Source organism: Vespa crabro, chromosome 11 (assembly GCF_910589235.1).
Source record: "Vespa crabro chromosome 11, iyVesCrab1.2, whole genome shotgun sequence".
NCBI classification, from domain to species: domain Eukaryota; kingdom Metazoa; phylum Arthropoda; class Insecta; order Hymenoptera; family Vespidae; genus Vespa; species Vespa crabro.
Window position 1 is genome coordinate 2,164,401 of NC_060965.1, and position 20,909 is coordinate 2,185,309.

Below are 20,909 nucleotides of genomic sequence, written 5' to 3' on the forward strand. Positions count from 1 at the left end.
GTAAAACTTCGGACTTCTTATTTTTTTTTTCCTTTTTTGTTTATGTACGTATAGTCCCACGGGAAACGGAATTTCATTTATCACCGAATACACCGTGAATGAAGAAACATTTCTTTATGTTCTTCTTTTATTTATTCATTTGTTTATATATATATATATGTGTGTGTGTGTGTATGTGTGTGTGTTTATGTATTTTTCTGTTCTAATAACACATGAAAAACTTATAAATAAATTCTTGCATTTCCATTTATAGTTTGCACGAGTTTCGTACGTGATCGTCCTCGTTCAGAAGATACGCTTCGTCTTTTACCGTTCAAGGTCAGCGAATTGACGGAAACCAAGCGAAAAAAAGAAGGAAAAGAAGGAAGTAATGGAAAGAAAAAGGACGTAGATGTAGGGGAACGAACGAACGAACGAACGAGATCCGAACACTTTGAACGTCGTCGCACGACTGAACAACCATTCGCGACTTTCACTTGAAGGTACTGTGAGGAGAACGCCGTCGTCGTTGTTATCGTCAGCGTCGACGTAGTCGTCGTCGGCGTCGTCGGCATCGTCGTCGAGAAGCGTATAAACCTTCCCTCCTTCTCTCTCAAACTTCTCTTTCACCTTACCACAATTTGGTTATCGACGCCCACGCTCTCCGTAGACTGAATCACGATCGAGTTCTCTCATTGCACGAGTAAATCCTTCACCGAGTTTGCTGCTGTTGAGAAGTTACTCGAATTACTTGCTTGCTCTTCCGAGTTTTATTTTAAAATTAAGAAATGTTAATAAACGTTAATTAGAAGTTAACGTTCAAATTATTCAGATAGATTCAATAGTTTTATCCGGGAATTTAATGAAGGATGAAATCTTTTTTTTTTCCTCCTCACAATTTTATCAACTTAATAGGATATTAACGAGTTAGCTTTCAACTGGATTCAATAATCTATCTATCTTATCCACGATCTATCTAACACAATTCAAAATACACAATTTATAATTAAAAAGTCTTGATGCCAATCAAATGTATTCAACATATTTATCCGAAAAAATGTTGAGAAATGAAATTTTCTCTTTTCTATGTTTTTTTTTCTTTTTTTATTTATTTTTTTTTTTGTTTTGTTTTTTCTTTTAGTTTTTATTAACTTGATATGATTAATTATGGATGAATTGAATCAAGAAGATTGTTGCTTTGAAGAAACATCCGTCTTATTCTTTTCACGAGTTAAATCAAGATAAGAAACATTTGAAAGTTAAACGAAATGAAACGGAAGCGGTTCGTGAATCCTTACGTAAACTTTTTCCTTTTTTTTTTCTTTCTTCATCATTTTCTAATACTAAATTCAAGTTAATATATTAAGAAATCTTTGTACATATATATATATATATATATATATATATATATATACATACTATCTATATACATATATAGAAATGTTCTAATGCAGATCGAGGAGAAGTGAAACAAAGAAGAAAGAGAAGCCTCTCTCCTTCGTGTTCATCGTGATAGTCCAGTAATCGACGCGTAATCGAAGCAGGTTTTAACCAGGCGTCTACCTCTCCTGGCATAATCTGACTTTCCATCGTTATACAGTTACTCGAGGGTGAAAGGTGAACCCTCAACTCCCTTCTATCTTGTCGAAAGTAGTCGTGAATTCATGAAGTGAACCGATGAAGAAAAGATCGTCTCTTTTTCCTTCCTGTTTCGTGTATCAAGCAGAAGTCAATTTTTTTTGTTTTCCTTTTTTCTTCTTCTTTTTTTTTCCTTTTTTTTTTTTTTTTTTTTTTTTTGAATGAAACAATCCAAATGTATTAAATATTATTGAACAGTCATGAACCTTTTTGAAGAATCTTGACCAATAAATTTATTCTTGCGCCTTAATAAATGATAGTCTCTCGTGTAAGCTCATAGAATAATAAAGGACTTCACAATGTGTCCCTGAGACGTAGAAAATCAAAATCTAACTCTTCTCTTAATCTATCTCTTACTATTCGATCAACGTATAACACTCATTTACCTTACCTTTTCTTTTTTTTTCAGGTATATGTGTATATACGTGATGAAAGTGACATCATATTCTCTTCACGAACCAGTTCTCATTGACTCTTAATACCGGTTTTCTTCGATGAAACCTTCACAGCATTCTACACTCCTGATGGCGTTGTTCATCGGGTGAGGTCGTAACCTTAAGAGCTCGTACATTTTACGTGCGAATAATTGCGAGTACGTATAATTATATATATATATATATATATCTGTACACATATATGTGTGTATGTGTGTGTATTCCAGTTAACCCTTTACACGATAAAATTATAATTTGTAATAATATTAATTTTTTTTTCAGGAAATTGGACAGTATAACTAAGGAAATAGCATTATTCAAATAGAGTGTAACGAATTAATAGAAAATCGATGAAACGACACTGGTTTTTCTTTCTTATCGAATCGCTTTCTCCATTAAAATCTTTCTTTATTTTTCATGAACGACGAAGAAACTACATTGCCGTACGTATGGAAACAATGCCCTCTTCGTTTTGTTTTCAGTTTGTAAGGCGGCTCTTGTATACGCTAGACCGAGCAGAAACCTCAAGCTGCATTACATAAGAGAAAAGTGTAACCGGCCTTCCTCCTCCTCCTCCTCCTCCATCAACTCTACCTCCACCCTCACCTCCTCTTTCTTTTTCTCTTCTTCTCTTCTTTTTCTTACTCTTCTTCTACCTGGGGAACGTGTTCGCTATCGCGGATCCTCGTATCGTGGGCGTCCAGACGAATTTAACGCGGGTCGAACACTTTCACAAAAGCAACACGTTGAAATATCTACTAAGAAGTTGAATATTATAAGGGTTTAATCATATTACGATAATATTATAGGTCGTTAAACTTAAATAGAGAATAAGATTTAGAAAGTTATTACAAATTGAATTGCGGTAGAGAGACTTTATAAGAAAATATTGTCATTTTCTTTTGCTTAATTGATTATTTTCTTTTTTTCCTTTTTTGAGAAAGGGTTTTTTTTCTCTTCTTATAACAAAGTTTCATGTTTAATAGTACGAGACTTATGTGAGAATATATATGTATATATATTATTATTATTACTATTATTATTATTACTATTATTATTATTATTATTTTTATTATTATTATTAGAAAAAGAAGAAGAAGAAGAAGAAGAAGAAAAAAATATCGTCTCGCATTTATATATCTTAATACTTTCAACTTCGACGATAAATTTACATTTTTCTCTTATAAATAATGCATATTGTAATTGCACGTGCGCGTGTGCGCGCGGATGGTATTTCGTCTGCTCTCATCTTTTCTTTAAAAAATTTCTTCCTCAGTAACATGATATAAATTTGATTCCCAATTAATTGCAAATACAGAGCTCTTTCACATTGGAAGAGATTCTCCTTTCTTGATCTCGTTTTTTTTTCAATCTATTAAAGTTGAGATTCATTCTCAAAAGTGGTTTATGATGACACTCTCTCTTTCTTTCTCTCTCTGTCTCTCTCTCTCTCTAATCCCAATTGTGTGTGCGACTTTCGTGCCTATTAATTTTCTTTCTTAAGATAAAATCAAATCCTTCAAAATAAACGTATTGCTCGTTTCTATCTTCGAACGTGTGAAAGTAAAATACGGTAGTAGAAGACTTGAAGCACAGTGATGTTCTTTGCTCTATTCTTTTTTATTTTATATTCCGACGATCAATTTTATAGCGATCAAATAAGCATAATATACTTTGATTCACTCTCTTTTTTTCTTTCTTTTTTTCTTTTAGGAAGTACACGAAGATATCCGATGATCTTAGGAGCGAGTACTTTCACATGAAATGGAGTGAGTCGTTTGTGGTCGAGAGACTTGAATCTTAAAGCAAAAGGTATAACCTTAGGAAAACGAAGATGCGGTTGTACCAAAGAAGAAGAAGAAGAAGAGAAGAAAAAGAAGAAGAAGAAGAAGAAGTAGAAGAAGAAGAAGTAGAAGTTTTCTTTGTGATATATAATTTAATGCTCGACAACCGAACGGTAATATTTCTGACTATAGACGAAAACACTTATACACATATAACATTTATTTATTTTTTAAATTTGCATACTTTCCTCATTAATTATTCTGGACGTTCGAAGGAACAAGATAGGTGACTAAGTCCAATTCGTTTTATGACGAGATATAACGTAGAAGACTACCTTCGAGTAATTTTCTTTCGAGGATTCATTTCGTGTTTCACGATTTATTTTTTTTTTATTTTGGCCATAAGCGTTAAAATAAATATATTAAACTTAATATAACAATACTCTATTTGGTTTATTAATAGATATAGGAAGAAATATTTTTCTGCTTGAACGCACTTGAGAGTCTATGATTTTCTCGTTAACCGACTGTCACAGTTGTTCCAGTTGAACGATTTGACGTTCCCAGTGTGATTTATTATTTGAAACTCGTCGATATTAAATTCACTATTTGCCGTGTACCTTGTTCTAGAATATTTCAATGTAGATAATGTTTGAAAAGCACATTTAACATGACACTTTTATAATAACGAAATAGAATTTAACAACGATTAAACATTATCTATGAACTCGTTGGAAAGAAAATAAAAGAATAGATCTATCTGATCGATAGACATTATTTAAGAGTAAAGTTACTTAAAACTCGTTTCTTTTTATTTCTCTTCCGTTCTCTTTCTCTCTTGTGCGCGCGCGTGCGATTCGAATCAAATGTATACGACCGATGAATATATATACATATATATATATATATATATATATATATATATATTGTGTGTGTATATATATATATATATTATATATGCATAGACATTTTTTTCTTTTGCACAGACATTGGATACTACATACTGGATGTTGTGCGAAACCGTTATGCAACCTGCAGTACGTAAACTGGTGGTCTTTGCTCGACTGGATTCCAGTTGGTCTGTCCTCTTATATTGTCCTACGTATAAGCAAGTACATTTGGAACAACAGGATGAAGAAGTACGATGTATTAGATCTTCCCTATAAGGGGATGATATAGAATAAATCTTCTAATTTTTATTTTTCTATTGAAAATATCACGTTGAAAGTGGATTATCTTTAAGATCGGCCGGAAGTACATAATATTTCTTTATTGCTAAATGTTGAAGATTTTTATCGGATTACCGACTTTTCTACAAACGGAAACGCATCGAAACGTACCCATCGAAACCAACGAGGGAATACATACAGATTTGTTTGATTATTTAGAAGGCAGTCAGTGGAACAAAGAGAAACTGCCGGTCACATCGGGATCTTGGGTAACTCGGTTGGATTTCGTAATAAACACATACAAACAAATACATTATAGCGAATACGGTTCCATGATTATGCGAAGTGTATCACTTATATGTGTATGTATATATATATATATATATACATATACAGGGTGTCCCTTTGATATGAAGGTATTGATTCGTATAGCTAAATCTTCGATATTCAAAATCATTTCTGTTTTCTTTTCTTTTCTTGAATCAAAGAAAATTTCTTGATAAAGAAAATTCTTGATAAAGAAAAAATTGTATATATTTATTTATTTTTTATCGTTTTACATCTAATTATATTGCGACTAGTTTGCAATAATAATTAAAATGGACCCTATGTGTTAAGAAATCGAGTCGTTGAGAGATTAGAAATATTGCGTGGGCGACGTAAACGGGTTATATTCAGGATCGAATGTTACATGGTGAAAATCATTCCTTTCGCGTGTTGACTCTCGAACAAGAGCTGCCGTACTTTATGTTCTCATTCTATTTCTCTCAATAATTCAATTCAAACGATTTTGTAAGTATTTTTTTCTTTCTCTCTCCTTCTCTAAATCTCTTTCACATTTGCAGGTGCAGGTATTGAAGATACCAATGTGTCTGAAAGAGAGAAAGAGAGAGAGAGAGAGAGAGAGAGAGAGAGAGAGAGAGAGAGAGAGAAAGAAATCGATGCACTTATATTTTCATTTTGCTTATCCTTACATGTTTCTTTTTTCTTTTCTATTGGAAGTAGAGTTCGACTCCCGTTATTTTTTGATGACGTTTGCAGGTACTCGCATACAGGAAAAGAAAGGAGAAGAGTTCTTTACATTGATTTTTATGAGAGAGATTCGATCTCGCTCGTTCGAGGTAGTAATAATAAGTAAGGTGAAGAGTCGTCGTCGTCGTCGACCAAGGTGATCCAGTGCGAAAGCGAGAGGCCTTTCTGAGGGACTCCCAGAGAAAGAAAGGAAAGATTGACGGAAGGAAGACAACAGAGTCTGAAGAAGAAGAAGAAGAACAAGAAGAATAAGAAATACTTATGAAATCTTCGAAGACAATGAACGAATAATAAAAGTTAAAAGGGATGACAGGAACCTGCATTATCGACGATCATCAAATATACAAAAGCAATAATATCTCTCTTATTGTTAGTGAATGGAAATAACGAATGGTCGAACAAAGTAACGATGACCAGTTCTAATAATAACATTTCAAACGAACAAAGTCATGACGATCACTGTATCTCAAATGAAATTTTATCTATGTCACACAATGTTCCCTGATTCCTATCATTGATGATTAAGAAGTCATTTCTTCTTCTTTGACATAATAAATACTCTTTATCTTTTCGGGCTCTCAGTAAAATCAAAAGCTTCGGTCAATGATCTTATAAACAATGGCCGTATTCTAATCTTATCTAGTAATAAAAACTTGTCATAATCGTGTATAGTAATAATACAACGAACAGTAATTGGATTTAAAGATTATTATCGTGACTACTGAAATCTCAGTGAATCCCTCGGTGAGGAAGAGAATTTGTGTGGTGCCTTTCTGTGATCTGTCACGCTCTGTTCACTTTTCACGCATGTACATACAAACACAAAACACACACTCATATATACGCTCACGTAGTTTTCTCTTTCTTTTTCTATGTTATTCATGGGTACACGTGAGTGCAACAAAGAAACAGACAGTAAATATGACAAAGGAAGAAGGGAAGCGAAAGAGAGAAAGGGAAAGAGAAAGAGAAGGAGAAAGAGAGACAAGCTAAAGAGGGATCATGGTGGTCGATGACGCCGGCAACGTCAGAAGATGTCGGCATCGTTGTTGTTGGTTGGTGGCTCGTGGGAGCGCCGTTTTAACCGCCTATTTCTCCCGCCACGTTATAACACCGCATGAAGCCGTCTCGCCGTCTCGCGTACAGATCGGTCAGCATATATACATACAATTCATATACATACACATATATATATATAAATGTATGTATATATGTATGTATGTATGTATGTATATATAAATGTAGAGTAGTAACAAAAATTTATTAACATTACCCGTACTTCCTTAAAAATTCTATATACAAAAGAAGAATAATATTTAACAATGTTATTTTTTTTACTTGATTGCAAAATAAAATTAATGTAATTTAATAGAAACAATATTATCATTTGTACGGGTATATATAATCGTCAGAGAAATATTGGAATGCTGAAGGAATTGTAGTTAATTAAAAGTAGAATCTTTTTTGTACGTCAATACTGTGAATGAAAAGCCATTGTACTTTCTATACAATGATATTGTCTTCGTTGAGTTCAGTGAACAGTGGAAACAGATTGGACTAGGTAAATGCACTTGGCAAACATTATTTTAAACCTGTCTCGTTCGAGAAAATTCTTTATTTTATTTTATGATTCTCAATATGTTTCTCTTTCGTTTGTTATTTACAGATAGGTATATTCTTTGTTTGATTTGAGAAATAATATGTTTATATGTTAAATGTGTATATAACGTGCAATGAACTTTCAACCTTCGAGATCCTGAAACCATGAGACCATTTTTCTCTTTCATCGAGTAAAACGTATTTTTAGTCGTCTGTTCTTCGACGCCATACAAAAGGAGGAAAGAGTGCAAAGCAACTTTATTTCGAAAAACGAAACGACCAGTGCTCGAGGCATGGTCGAAAGCAACATGGACTATTTCTATCCTCCTGTTGCTGTCTCTCTCTCTCTCTCTCTCTCTCTCTCTCTCTCTCTCTCTCTCTCTCTCTTTCTCTCTTTCTCTTTTATCTTTCATTTGATATGCAAAAATACATTATATCACGATATAGCTTGCCTTCTCTTCTTTCACAAAATACTCATTCTCTTGGAAAGAATTTATTTAAATTTTATTAACACTTCATTTCAGAGTATATCGATTAGATTTCAACGTGGAAAGAACATCAATCGTAGTAGTAACATAATCAACGGCTATCCGAAGCAACCCCTCGAACAGACAGAAGATGACTCATCTCACTGATCGTTCCCAAGTAATTTTCGATTCACTTATAAGCGATCTCAGAGAAGCCATAAAAAAAAGATATAAAGAAAAAGATGCGCGGCTTGTAAAAACAAATGGGTTCTATGTTTCATTAATAATGTATTTATTGATCTATAAAGTATCGATGTAAGTGCTACCACACTATTTCCTCTCTCTTTCTTTCTCTCTCTCTTTTATCTTTCTTTGATTATTATACTACATACTCTAACGCAAGTCTTCCCAAACTTTTATGTGACTAGATCTACTTTCGAATCATTATTTCTTGTGACTCGCTCGAAATTATAATTCCCGTTAAGAAAGTTGATTTTGATAAACAATTTTAAATTGATTGAATCTAAATTTGCGAACTGAGAAAAATTCAGACACAAATAATAAATCTCATTTGATCTTTGACTGAATCGATTTTAAATTGTTTGTCCGACGATTCAAGAATTCTTATAATGAATTAATGTAAACTATTTTTATAGTTTAATACTTAAGCGATCCATTAACAGATTACGATCTATACTGTAGATATCTTCGATCTAACATAACTTCGAAGAAAAAGAAAGAATGAATATAAAGAAATAAATGATAAAAATATGTATATATATATTTTTTTTTTTTCTGTTTACGGATAGTAGAGTAAGTAAAAAAAAGAAAAAGCAAAAAAAAAAAAAAAGAAAAAGATTTCAAGGATACTTCTATAGAAATGTTTTTCTTAGCGAATTACGAACAAACGTGAAATGAAATACGTATCGTCCAACTCATCGATTGCAACATAAAAAAGATAGAAGATATCTGTCATCGATTAGATAAAGAAATGTACTTTTTTCTTAATTAGCAAAACACAAGATAAATGAATCTGAAGAAGAAGGCAGGTCAATCGTATGGAATTCTATTAATGAACATTTTTTTTAATTTGAACTATTACAAATATCCTGGATTATAAATATCGAAGTTCAACTAATTGCTCGTTCCAACTAAGATTTTTTTAATAACACTTAACTGATTTTGTACGTTTATATAAGTACAAGATACATGTGTATTAATTAACTTAGAATGTAAAATATTTACATAGTAGTATAAAGTGATATCTATATCCTATGAAGACTAAAGCCAAAGTCAAAAAGGTTCTCTAAATGACCCGTTAATATAGTAAATAAAAATTACAGGTGATATAATTAATTAATATTACAGGGGCACATACGATGCGTGTGACTGATCGATCGATTCAATATAGACACTTGCGTTGCACTCGGTTGACCTCTCTAACTACTGCCCTGACCTTTCTCTAAAGGCTATATTATGATATTATTTTTAGCAAAAAAAGTTCAATGAGGATATAAAAAAAAAAAAGGAAGAAAGAAAAAAAAACGAAGTATGTGTGAACGCATCAAATAACAATATTATTACAAGTAAAAGAAAAAAAATTATGTAGAAAATTTCTATCGCAATATCTAATATCTCTCTCATAATCTCTCATTCGTAAACAAAATTATAGATATAAAAAAGGAAAAAAAAAGAAGAAAGAAATCTCTTCCATTTTATACAATAATAAGGAAGATGACCTGCGGATAATATATCTTATAAAGATTTTTCAAAAAAGCGGATATTATAAAATCTTATTTCAAAGATCGAAGCTATTTCCTCGTTTTGATGAGACCTCGAAGAAACTAAAAAAAAAAAAATTGTCTTGCATAGGTGAAACGTCATTCACGTACAACCTCGATTCATTTCCTTCGAAGGATAAAATGTTGTGTCAGGATTTTGAAATGTATCCAACAACGGAATCGCTCCTATTTCATTGCAACATGCGATTTCTAACATATATCATTTATATTGCATATAAGCATTTTATAAAAGCAAAACAGGAAGACAATTAAGCAGCTATGCATTTATATAATGTGCCAATGTTTTATCAAAATTATCTTCAACAAAATTACTTTTTCTTTCTCAAGATTTTAATCTTTTTTGTTGCGTCGCGTTACAATTCGAATTCACGTGGAAATTCAAACAAAAATATATATATATATATATATATATATATATATATATATATAAAATTTCGTTTAGCATTAAAAATGCTACATACGCGACTCTAGTTGACGATAAAAATTTGACAATATAAACAATTAATCAATACGAAAACTTACCGAAAAAAACTGATGAGATGGATCCTGAAAGTCCAGGCGCCTTTTCCTCTTTGTTTATTCTTTTCCTTTTCTTCTATAAGTTGCCTTAGAAAATTTTTAAAGTTACTACGATAATATTTAATACGAATAAAAATGTGATAACACTGTCATAATTAATATTTAAGATTAAATAATTAATTAACAATGCATTAACAAATTTTTGCATATATTTCAGACGAGAAAAAACTAATAGAGAAGCATATCAAGATAATAGTAGCAATGTATCGTATCAGGAAGTTAGTTGAAACCTTTCGACACGGAGAAGGTTCGTAGAACACTACAGGAGAAGGAGAGAACTGAGCGTGACTATGGCACATCAATGGAAGTAAGCCGGCGATCACCCCCACGCATCGGACCATTGCGCATCCGTTATACGCACGTGCATATCGGCTTGGTCCGATGAATTCTAGCAAAGGTAGACTCTTTCATTGATCGAAGTTCATCAAAATGAGCATGAATTTTTACATCTAGTCATATAAAGTTGTTATACGTGACGATATACTATATACTACGGTATCGAACTTTGTACTAAAATTTTCTCCTGTTTTTCTTTTTTTTTTTTTTATACTCAATAATACTTTATTATCTGTTTAGTAAAACACAATGATTATAATATATAGATTAAAAAAATATATATATATATAGACTCCATAAGGAGATAAAAAAAATTAGTTCGCTCGGTAAGAAAACGTAAATCGTATTTATAAATTCATTCGATCTTTTTCTTGAGCTAAATAATTATTTTGTAAATAATCATTATCTCGCTTCGACTTTTGTTTTTTGTAATTGACGTATTACCTAGAATATCAAAATTATTTATCATGGCGATATTGAGATTAATTGGAAAATTGATCGATTATCTCACCGTCTTTGCATCTTCGAGACTCATGGGAACGTATTTCTCGTTAATTATCTGTACTAAGTTACTACGAACTTGATAGAAAATGTATTGATCTTTGAGCCATTGTCTTATCGTAGCAAGTTTTTCATCAAATCCGTTGTAAGGATCTTCTTTCGTTAATTCAAAATTCCTATCTATAAATTAAAAAAAAAAAAAAAAAATGAAATAAAACGAAGCATGAACATGTAACATAAGGATTATAGTTATCGAAGAAACATTTTACCAGGACGTATATAGTTGATAATGTTTGGAAAATCGAGAGGTTTGAACAAAACTGGATCTAATTTCTTAGAAGAAGAATTATCGTAAAACCGAAGTTCACCGACAAGTTTTGATATTTGTTTTTGAAGACGATACATTTGTTTGATATCGAATCTAGAGAATTTTTTTTCGTTAAAATCTGTTGTCTTATCGATTCTTGAGGATCTATGTGATTTTGTCCTTTTCTTTTTCCGTTTAGTCTGTTATAATTTATAAAAATAATAACATATTAAATGTTCATCATGATCGATAATGAATCAATATAGAGACATATTGTAACAAGGTGGAAAATTATTTTTATAATTTTATCGTACCGCAGATCGTAGATTATTATTCGTCCGATGAAAACGATCATTATTAGAAGATATCATTATAATGTTAGAATCTTCATCTTTATCGGATAATTTCTTTCCTTTCTCATCGCCATTTCGTTGCTCGTTATTTTCAAAAAGAATCGTTTTGTCATCTAGAGAATTGTTTATTTTTTTAATATCATTCATCAACGTCAAGTTTGGCGATCGACGATTACTCTTCGATGTTGCTAAAGATTCTGTCTTATCACTCTTAGAAGAATCTTTGTTATTATCCTTCGTTGTTGATGGACGACGTTTATATTTTTTTTTATGACTTCGCGAAGACATCTCTGTCTGTTTCGACGATCTTAATAATTGAACAGGTGTAATTTCGCTTACGTCCCCTTCAATACTTTCAATTGTTTTAACATAATTCGATAATTCTTTGTTAAGACCTATTTCACATTCACTAGTGTTTTCTATTAATTTCGGTGGTACCAACTCGACAATCTGTTTTTCACTTGTAAATATAAAAATAAATATTGAAAAGAATATTTAAAATATTATTTTGTAAACATTTGAAAAAAAAAATTTTATATCATTCACGTACCTTGAATTATCTGCTTCCTGTTGTTCACGTATAAAATCCTTTTTAGATATAATATCAACTTTCTTCACGCCAAATCTCGTGTTCTCATCTATAGTTTTCTCTTCCTCATCCTCCGAATTAAACGACTCATTCGTGGATAACGGATCATCGTTTGTTTTCATCGTTGATAATATCGTACTCGATGCTTCTTCGAAAGTATCATTGACATAGCTTAATGCTTGCTCAACAGGCAACGAATCAAATTCTTCTATTTCTGATAAAATTTTCGAAGTACTATATTCCCTATCAACTTGTAAAACTTCGACGATAATCTCTTTATCTTCGTTATCCATTTTAATTTCCTTTTCCGACATTTCTTCTTTATTTTCGTTAATTTCAATACTTTCATTTTTATCAATATTAGAAACTACTTTTTCATTAGATCTCGTTGAGATATTCTCATTGGTTTCGATCAATGAAGATGACGTATTATTAGAAAATTCTTCATCTATGTTATTCGCCGATTTTGTTTCTACGTCAATCACAATAATCGAAGAATCTTTATCATTTGTTGTAGAACGTGAAATATATTCTTCTTCTACCTCTTCCACTTCTATTTGTGTTTTTGGCATTCTCACGTCGAGTTTAGATTTTAAAGGAATTTTAAGATTATTCAATTTTTTGTTTTCTCTTATAGAATGTTCCATCGACGGACTTGTTAATGCACTTTCCGTACTCGAGTTCATTATGTACATTTCCTCTTTTCTCATTTTATATTTTTTATCGATTTCCTTCAAACGCATCAGCGCTGCAGTTGCCTTAGAATGCAACATTTTTCTACTTCACTTAGAGATTTAATGCGTGAATGAAATTAAGAAATTAAAATTTTTTATTTGAAGGGTTACTCGATTGAAATAACACTGACGCCATAATGCTTTTGCAAGTACGTAACTATGGTAACATTATGCTCTAACATGACAACATTTTAATCGCATACATTTTTTTTTTTTTAAAAAGAAAAGAAAAGAACAAATGTTTAACAATATTTAAGCGCATATGTGTATTTTATCGTGATTTATTTTTCAATTAATAATTGATGTATGATTTAAAATAACGATATTTATTTACCAACACTTGCAATAATATTTTAATTACTTTATTTATTAATCTCACTTTTTTATTTTTAAGCAATCACAGCCTAAGAAGTAAACGTTTAATTAAAATTCGTATTTTACTATATATAAATTTCAATGTTAAAATCTAAATTTGAATTAAATTCGAAATAAGATGGTTGCCTTCGAAAGAACCAATCAAGACTTTCTTTATGATACGAATCTCTACGTACTTCCTGTTTATATTTAAATACTATATTCGTTCTGTACAATTAAAAATAGAAAAAAAAATTAATTAATTAATTAATTATTCGATCGTAAAAAAATAAATGATCTTATGATTAATCGATCATTTATAAATATAAAATAATTAAAAATAAATGAAATTTGAAATTCACTCTGTTATATCGACAAAAGATAAAAGACGAAGAATGGCAGCACTATAGTTTGTTTGTTGGTAGATTACGGTGGGGGTACTACGATCGCTCGAGCGTGGTCGGAGCCAATTGGTTGAGACATTCCCGCCAATCAGCACTCTCCATCTGTCTATCCCAACGGATGCTAAACTTACCAACCACATCCGTCGTAGAGACATTATCGGGTAGATCATTGTGAAGTAAACGTCTTCGTCGAACGGACTCTCGTCGTTCCGGCGTCTAAAAATGCGACACCTTTGCTCTTTTCTTTTCGTCCTGACGATTTCCTTCGTCACAGCGGAAATCTACTTCGAGGAAAAGTTCACCGATGGTGAGTTTAACGTACGAACACAATCAGTTGTCGAAAAAAAAAGAAAGAATGAAATAAGAAAAAGAAAAGAAGAACGACGCCTCCTATCTCTCTATATTCTCGTTACTCATTTCCATTTCACACAAACGATCTTCTTTCTTAAGTGGACCTTGGGAAAAACTCAATACCCACCATTTGCATCGTTTCTTAATAAGAACCACACCCTTCTAACTTTTCCTATTTGACTTACGATTTTTATGCTTTAAATAACCGGCCTTATGTCGACTACTCCAGTCTATCACTTTCTCTCTCTATATATATATGTATATATGTATATATATATATATATATATATATATATATATGGATGAGAATTTAAAAAAAAATCTTTCACCTAATAGGCGCGAGAGAATCGTTCGAACTTTCCCCTTTACAATTTGTTCATTTAACTCGTCATACGTATGTACTTATACATAATTAATGATCTAACTGATCTACGATTGATAAGGTATTTTAATATTCAATATGATCCGTGCATACGTGTCTCTATTGACCATATCAATCATTAAGATGAATATCACTTTTGTGGAAAATTGCCTCGTGGCAGACAATCACATATATATTCACATTTATTTGAAATCATTAAATCGATTTCGTATATTCCAGAACGGCTTAGATTAAAGATATTTTTTTTAATGTTTTATGCATAAATAATTTCTAATGTATTCAAAAAAAAAAAAAAAAAAAAAAAGTATATTTAGAAATCATGTCAATGTTAGAAAGTACATTTTTATTCTTGAAGAATTCCAATTACTTTTTTCAATGATATTTTATTATATCATGTTATTAATTTCGCATGTGACAGATTCGTGGGAAAAGAATTGGGTATATTCTGAACATCCAGGAAAAGAGTTTGGAAAATTTGTCTTAAGTCATGGCAAATTTTGGAATGATCCAGAAAATGATAAAGGTATATTTCACAAATATTATTTCATTGCATTATTTTAATATCACATATTTAATACTTTTTTTATTAAAATTGTAAACATAAATAAATACAAATATTATTTTTTTTTATAGGTATCCAAACTTCGCAAGATGCTAGGTTTTATGCTTTGAGCAGAAAATTTACACCATTTAGTAATAAAGATGAAGACCTTGTTATTCAATTTACTGTTAAACATGAACAGAATATTGATTGTGGAGGAGGATACGTCAAAGTATTTGATTGCAAATTGGATCAAAAAAATATGCATGGAGAAACACCATACGAGATTATGTTTGGTAAGAATTCATTAATAATCACGAAAGCCGAGCCTAAGAGTCACTGGTCAAATCATATGTGAGTGGCAAGTGCTGTAGGAACTCGGAAAGTAATAGTCTTACTTATGCACTGGTATATCACAATGGTATCCCAGTTACCAAAAAAAGATACAGTTTTGCTTTTACTATAGTATTATATATATGTATATATATATATATATATATATATATATATATATATATATATATATATAGATTTATTTTCTTATTCTTTATAATCGTCTAAACCACATTTTTATAGGACCTGATATCTGTGGACCGGGTACCAAGAAAGTTCATGTTATCTTCAGTTACAAAGGCAAAAATTTGTTAATTAACAAAGATATCCGATGCAAAGATGATGTTTACACACACTTGTACACTTTAATTGTTAAACCCAATAATACTTACAAGGTAATTATAATTTCAAAGTTATTTGTAAATTTTATATAAAAGAAATAACGAGCCTAGAGTCACAAATCCTTGATAGATATAATAAAGGATGGGTGCTATAGGATCTCGAAAAGAAAAGATTATCTTGCTTAATTATTATACATAAGTTTTTAATTGCTTATTGTATTTAAATAGCAAAGGTCAACATTCATTATTAATTATATAAAATATTATTTTACACAGATCTTTTGGATTTTATAAAATAATTCATATTTTATGTATTACATTTTATATTAGGTTTTAATCGATAATGAAGAAGTAGAAGCTGGAGAATTAGAAGCCGATTGGGATTTCTTGCCGCCAAAGAAAATCAAGGATCCATCACAAAGTAAACCTGAAGATTGGGATGATAAACCCACTATTCCTGATCCTTCTGACACTAAGCCTGAAGATTGGGACAAACCTGAACATATTCCTGATCCAGAAGCTACTAAGCCAAAAGATTGGGATGATGAAATGGATGGAGAATGGGAAGCTCCTATGATCGACAATCCTGAATATAAGGGTGAATGGAAACCAAAACAAATTGACAATCCAAACTACAAAGGACCTTGGGTTCATCCCGAAATCGATAATCCAGAATATATTCCTGATCCTGAGTTATATTCAAGAAAAGAAATATGTAGTATTGGGTTTGATCTCTGGCAAGTTAAATCTGGTACAATCTTCGATAATGTTTTAATCACAAATGATCCAGAAGCAGCTCGTAGATTCGGCGAAGAAGTTTGGAAACCTACTATTGTAAGTAACATGCTATTTATATTATTTCATTTAAAAAAAAAATAACATTGTGATGACTCTGTAATAGATCTGATTTAAATGAAAGACAAATAACCGGAATTCCTCGTTACTGATTATATTATGCATCATTAATTAAGTAAATTTTTATTTCTTATATTTTTAATTAACAAATGTTTATCTGTATATTACAGGAAGGTGAAAAGAAAATGAAGGAAGCACTGGATGAAGAAGAAAGGAAACAGAGAGAGAAGGAAACTAAAGAGTCTGAGGATAGTAAGGATGATGATGAAGACGAAGATGCTGATGAAGAAGAAAATACCGTTCCAGATGTAGAGGTATGTGATATAAAATAATATTATTAAAATATTTGCTGTTTTTATACGAGCTCTTCTTTTCTTTTATTTATCTATTTTTATTTTTTTTTTATTTTTTTTTTTTTATGTAATTTTGAGAATATATACCATGATGAGAAAGACTATTTTCTGATTACCTGAAAGATAAAATAGTGGAATTCCTCGTTACTGAACAAATATTTTTATTACATCAATTATCATTGTTTTTATTATTTAAATTAATTAAATTTACTTCTTTTGCTTTTTCAGGAACACGATGAATTGTAAATATTTGTGTTGGTTGACACAAGCATAGACTGTATTCCAGGAGCTGTGTGGCTGCAACATGCACTAACTCTCACGGGCACAAAATTATTCTTAAAAAGAAATTTGCATAATACAACACAAATTGGGTGCTCTGCGATAATTTATACTTCATTCTTAATCAGATGAAACTTCCTATTACATCTTAGAACATCAAAGGATGATGATTTTTGTGGACGTTAAAATCAGAAAGTCTTTGGTCTCTATAAAATCGTGAAGTATTACGTATCTTGTGCAAATAGTCAGTGCTGTGTTGCCTAAGGTACACTGTACTTAAAAACAGTGAAATAGAAATTCGTATATTTGTCTTGTGTCCTTCAACGACACAGCTCCATAAAAGACGCTAAGTTGTTCCGTTTTTGTTTGTCAAGTGTTTTTATATACATTAAAAGTAATTGAGACGTAATTTAACGATGCTATATTATATATATATATACATACATACATATATATATATATATATATATTATTTCATTTACGTACAGTGTACGCATAATAAAACTCGCTCCGATTAAAAAGTAAGAGTGTTGGGTGTGTGCAACATGACTGAATGATATTTGGTATGATTATGTATCAAAGGCAACAACCAATAACCATGTAATAAAAAAACAAATAAATAAGACTTTTCTAGATGTGATTTGACTATTTATTCTTAAAAATTGTTTGTTATATAGTATCATGAAAATTTTATGTCATAAATTACAATAAATATACTTATATATTATCACGTTTTCATTTTATTTTTTATCGACTATTATTTGAGATTACAAATAATACCGTTTAAACTAGAGTTTAAATGGAACAATATTTTTGGATAATAATTGTGTATATATACCTTATTTCAGAATTATAGCATTCAATTAAATTACAGTAAATACCGATCATGATGTTATAGGTATTGTATATAATGTTTCATGTGCTCCAAGTTGTTGTGTTAACCAATCAAGACCTTGTGTAGCTCCACCAATGTTTGTAATTACAGACGATCCTTGAATATGCCAAGCTCTTCCACAACAAAGTTTTTGTAAGCATAAAATATCTGTCAATTCTTCTACGCTTACACATTCTGGTAAATCCTAAGAATAAAATATTAGCAAATAAAATTGATAAAGAAAACTATTCATTATGGTGTACATTTTATTTATAAGAAAATATGTTTAAATTTTCTACCTGTTTGTTAGCATATATTAAAAACAAAGCATCTTTCAGTTCTTTTTCGTTTACAATTTTAGATAATTCATTTTGAGCTTCTTCAAAACGAGATCGATCGCTTGCATCGACCACAAAAATAACAGCTTGTGTTTTATGATAATAATGTTTCCATAAAGGTCTGAATTTATTTTGTCCACCTACATCCCAAAGTGTAAATACAAGATTTTCATATTCCAGGCTCTCTACATTAAATCCAATAGTTGAAATTGGAGGTCCTGAAAGAGTAATGCCTCTCATCGCAGAAAGTATACTAGTTTTTCCTGCACCATCCAAACCTAATATTACTGCCCTCATATCAATTTTCGTACCTATATGTACTCGATTGTCCTGTTAAGAAAATTAAAATAAATGATATATTATCCTAAAAGTAATATATAGAAATCTATGAAAAATGTGAGATCATATAATCATTTACAAGTATATATTTTACAAACCCTGCTAAATATAATAGGTATAGAAGATTCAGGTTTAAGAAAATCAGGTCCTAACTGAGCATAATGTTGCTGTTGCTTTTCCAATGTATCTAAGACTTCTTTAACTTTTTCTGCGCTACTCAGTAATTTCCAATCTTCAGAATCTAAAATACTTTCGCACTGAATACAAACACCAGCCACCTGTGATCTTGTTATTGTCAAATCTTTTTGTTGTTGCCTCAAAGCACATAATCTACTACGAGTCTCTGTATCTATACACGTTAATGCTGCCTTCTCTTGTTCTGCCAATAGTGCTCTTAGTTCTTCAAAATGTTGACGTACCCTTTGTCTTGCGTCTTCAATTGCCCAACCTTCTAATTCTTGTATGACAGTTTCTAATAAAGAGGGCATTAAAGAACAAGATATTTTCTATTGGTTTAAATTAAATAAAGAGGGTAAAAGTATATGAGATACCTATTTTTTGTGCTGTATCTCTCATACTTTCCATGAACTGAGTCATCTTCTGTAGAGCCGCTATTACTGATTTCCTGATATTTTCAGCTTCCACTTCTACCAATGCTGGCTACAATTGAAAGTATAAATAGAAAATTGTTAAAGAAAAATCTATATAATGTAAAAGGATTTTACCTTATGTGTGCTGTGTCTGCCATAATCTTTGCACAAATAACACATCAAAGAATTGTAACAACCTTGTTGAGTACAGGTAAATTTGGCTACATGTGTTGTATGTACTGGACATTTAGGTTTTTCACGTGGCTTTTCTGATAAAGGTACACGTCTATGTTTACCGAGTGTCCTTGATGAATGAGTAGTGGTATCACAATTTTCGCATAAATGAGTAGTACATACTGTACAATAGAGTACAGCCACATGACTTTCGTCTTCATCGCATGGTTGATTGGATTGAAGCCTTTCTCTTTCCAATATAAAAGCTTTGTCATTGTTAGATTGTTCCAACTTTTCGAGAAGTTCAATCAATGCAAAATTTTTCTTTAGACTAAAAATACCAGTCTTATTTATTTCAGTTGGTTGTCTATCGAATGGACAGAGAAGAAATTGTTGATTTAACATGCAAGGCCTTAATCGTAATAAACACGAATGACATACTGTGTGACCACAATGTAACAATCGTGGTACCTTTATACCATCCACAGTAAAAACCTCTTCACAAACGCGACATTCTAAAACCTGTTAACAAACATTATTTTATAGGTGAACAATCAATTGAAAGACGTTTATATAATTTTCTTACATTCGATTTTGTAGTGTTTTTAAATGAACGTTCGAAATAATCACCCAATTTATTTACGTCTTCGGTCATAGTTAAATATTATTATAGCATATATTTTACACTATTTTTTGAACACTTTGTTTACTTTAATACTTATTATATATACTATTTCTCTTTTTTTTTTTTTTTTTTTTTTTTTTTTTCTAATACATGAAAGAAATGTATTAAAATTTTGATGTTACGTTGACGGAATATTAAAATTCTTATACGGTATTCAAGTATTGTAGAATAAAATATAACATTATTTATTCTTCTTATATATTAGCTTTCGTTATATAAATCCAATATATGTATCACATTTAGAATTGTAATTTTTCTTCTCTTTTTTTTATAATACAAGAGAGAGGGAGAGACATCTGTACTTCTGTACGAGAGTAACTACTATATAGTAATTATCTAATATTTTAATACGATATTGCGACAGTGGCGCCGTACTTTCATGTTGTTATTATTTATATTTATTGACATTTGAA

The 20,909-nt window shown here is 30.8% G+C and overlaps 4 protein-coding genes across 6 annotated transcripts in view; 1 reads left to right on the forward strand and 3 right to left on the reverse strand.

Annotated features, from left to right (window-relative positions):
* Positions 1 to 10,736, reverse strand: part of LOC124427934 — a 15,082-nt gene extending 4,346 nt beyond the window's left edge. Inside the window, exon 1 of one of the 2 annotated variants that reach the window (XM_046971395.1) lies at positions 10,427 to 10,736. The gene's annotated coding sequence lies outside the window, so the exon portion shown is untranslated. Of the gene's footprint in view, positions 1,103 to 10,426 lie in introns of those variants that run through there. The other variant, XM_046971398.1, reaches the window with a different exon arrangement.
* Positions 10,737 to 10,885: 149 nt separating this feature from the next.
* On the reverse strand, positions 10,886 to 13,547 carry LOC124427933 (putative uncharacterized protein DDB_G0291812). Its single transcript, XM_046971394.1, has 5 exons — positions 12,531 to 13,547; positions 11,942 to 12,440; positions 11,590 to 11,827; positions 11,331 to 11,500; positions 10,886 to 11,263 (listed from the first exon to the last, which is right to left on the reverse strand). Exons 1-5 carry the CDS (start codon positions 13,340 to 13,342, stop codon positions 11,222 to 11,224), a joined length of 1,761 nt encoding a protein of 586 aa, XP_046827350.1. The 5' UTR covers positions 13,343 to 13,547; the 3' UTR covers positions 10,886 to 11,221.
* Positions 13,548 to 14,202: 655 nt separating this feature from the next.
* LOC124427966 (calreticulin) lies at positions 14,203 to 18,131 on the forward strand. The gene is made up of 7 exons (XM_046971456.1): positions 14,203 to 14,368; positions 15,213 to 15,317; positions 15,428 to 15,631; positions 15,912 to 16,063; positions 16,340 to 16,843; positions 17,035 to 17,178; positions 17,446 to 18,131. Exons 1-7 carry the CDS (start codon positions 14,284 to 14,286, stop codon positions 17,461 to 17,463), a joined length of 1,212 nt encoding a protein of 403 aa, XP_046827412.1. The 5' UTR covers positions 14,203 to 14,283; the 3' UTR covers positions 17,464 to 18,131.
* On the reverse strand, positions 17,911 to 20,803 carry LOC124427965 (E3 ubiquitin-protein ligase TRIM23-like). Of its 2 annotated transcripts, none has more exons than XM_046971455.1 (6): positions 20,442 to 20,803; positions 19,773 to 20,333; positions 19,599 to 19,707; positions 19,146 to 19,519; positions 18,670 to 19,038; positions 17,911 to 18,575 (listed from the first exon to the last, which is right to left on the reverse strand). In XM_046971455.1, exons 2-6 carry the CDS (start codon positions 20,214 to 20,216, stop codon positions 18,381 to 18,383), a joined length of 1,491 nt encoding a protein of 496 aa, XP_046827411.1. In that variant the 5' UTR covers positions 20,217 to 20,333; positions 20,442 to 20,803; the 3' UTR covers positions 17,911 to 18,380. The 2 variants fall into 2 exon arrangements, with proteins under 2 accessions (XP_046827411.1, XP_046827410.1); XM_046971454.1 differs by having other exon boundaries at positions 20,398 to 20,803.
* Positions 20,804 to 20,909: the final 106 nt, after the last annotated feature.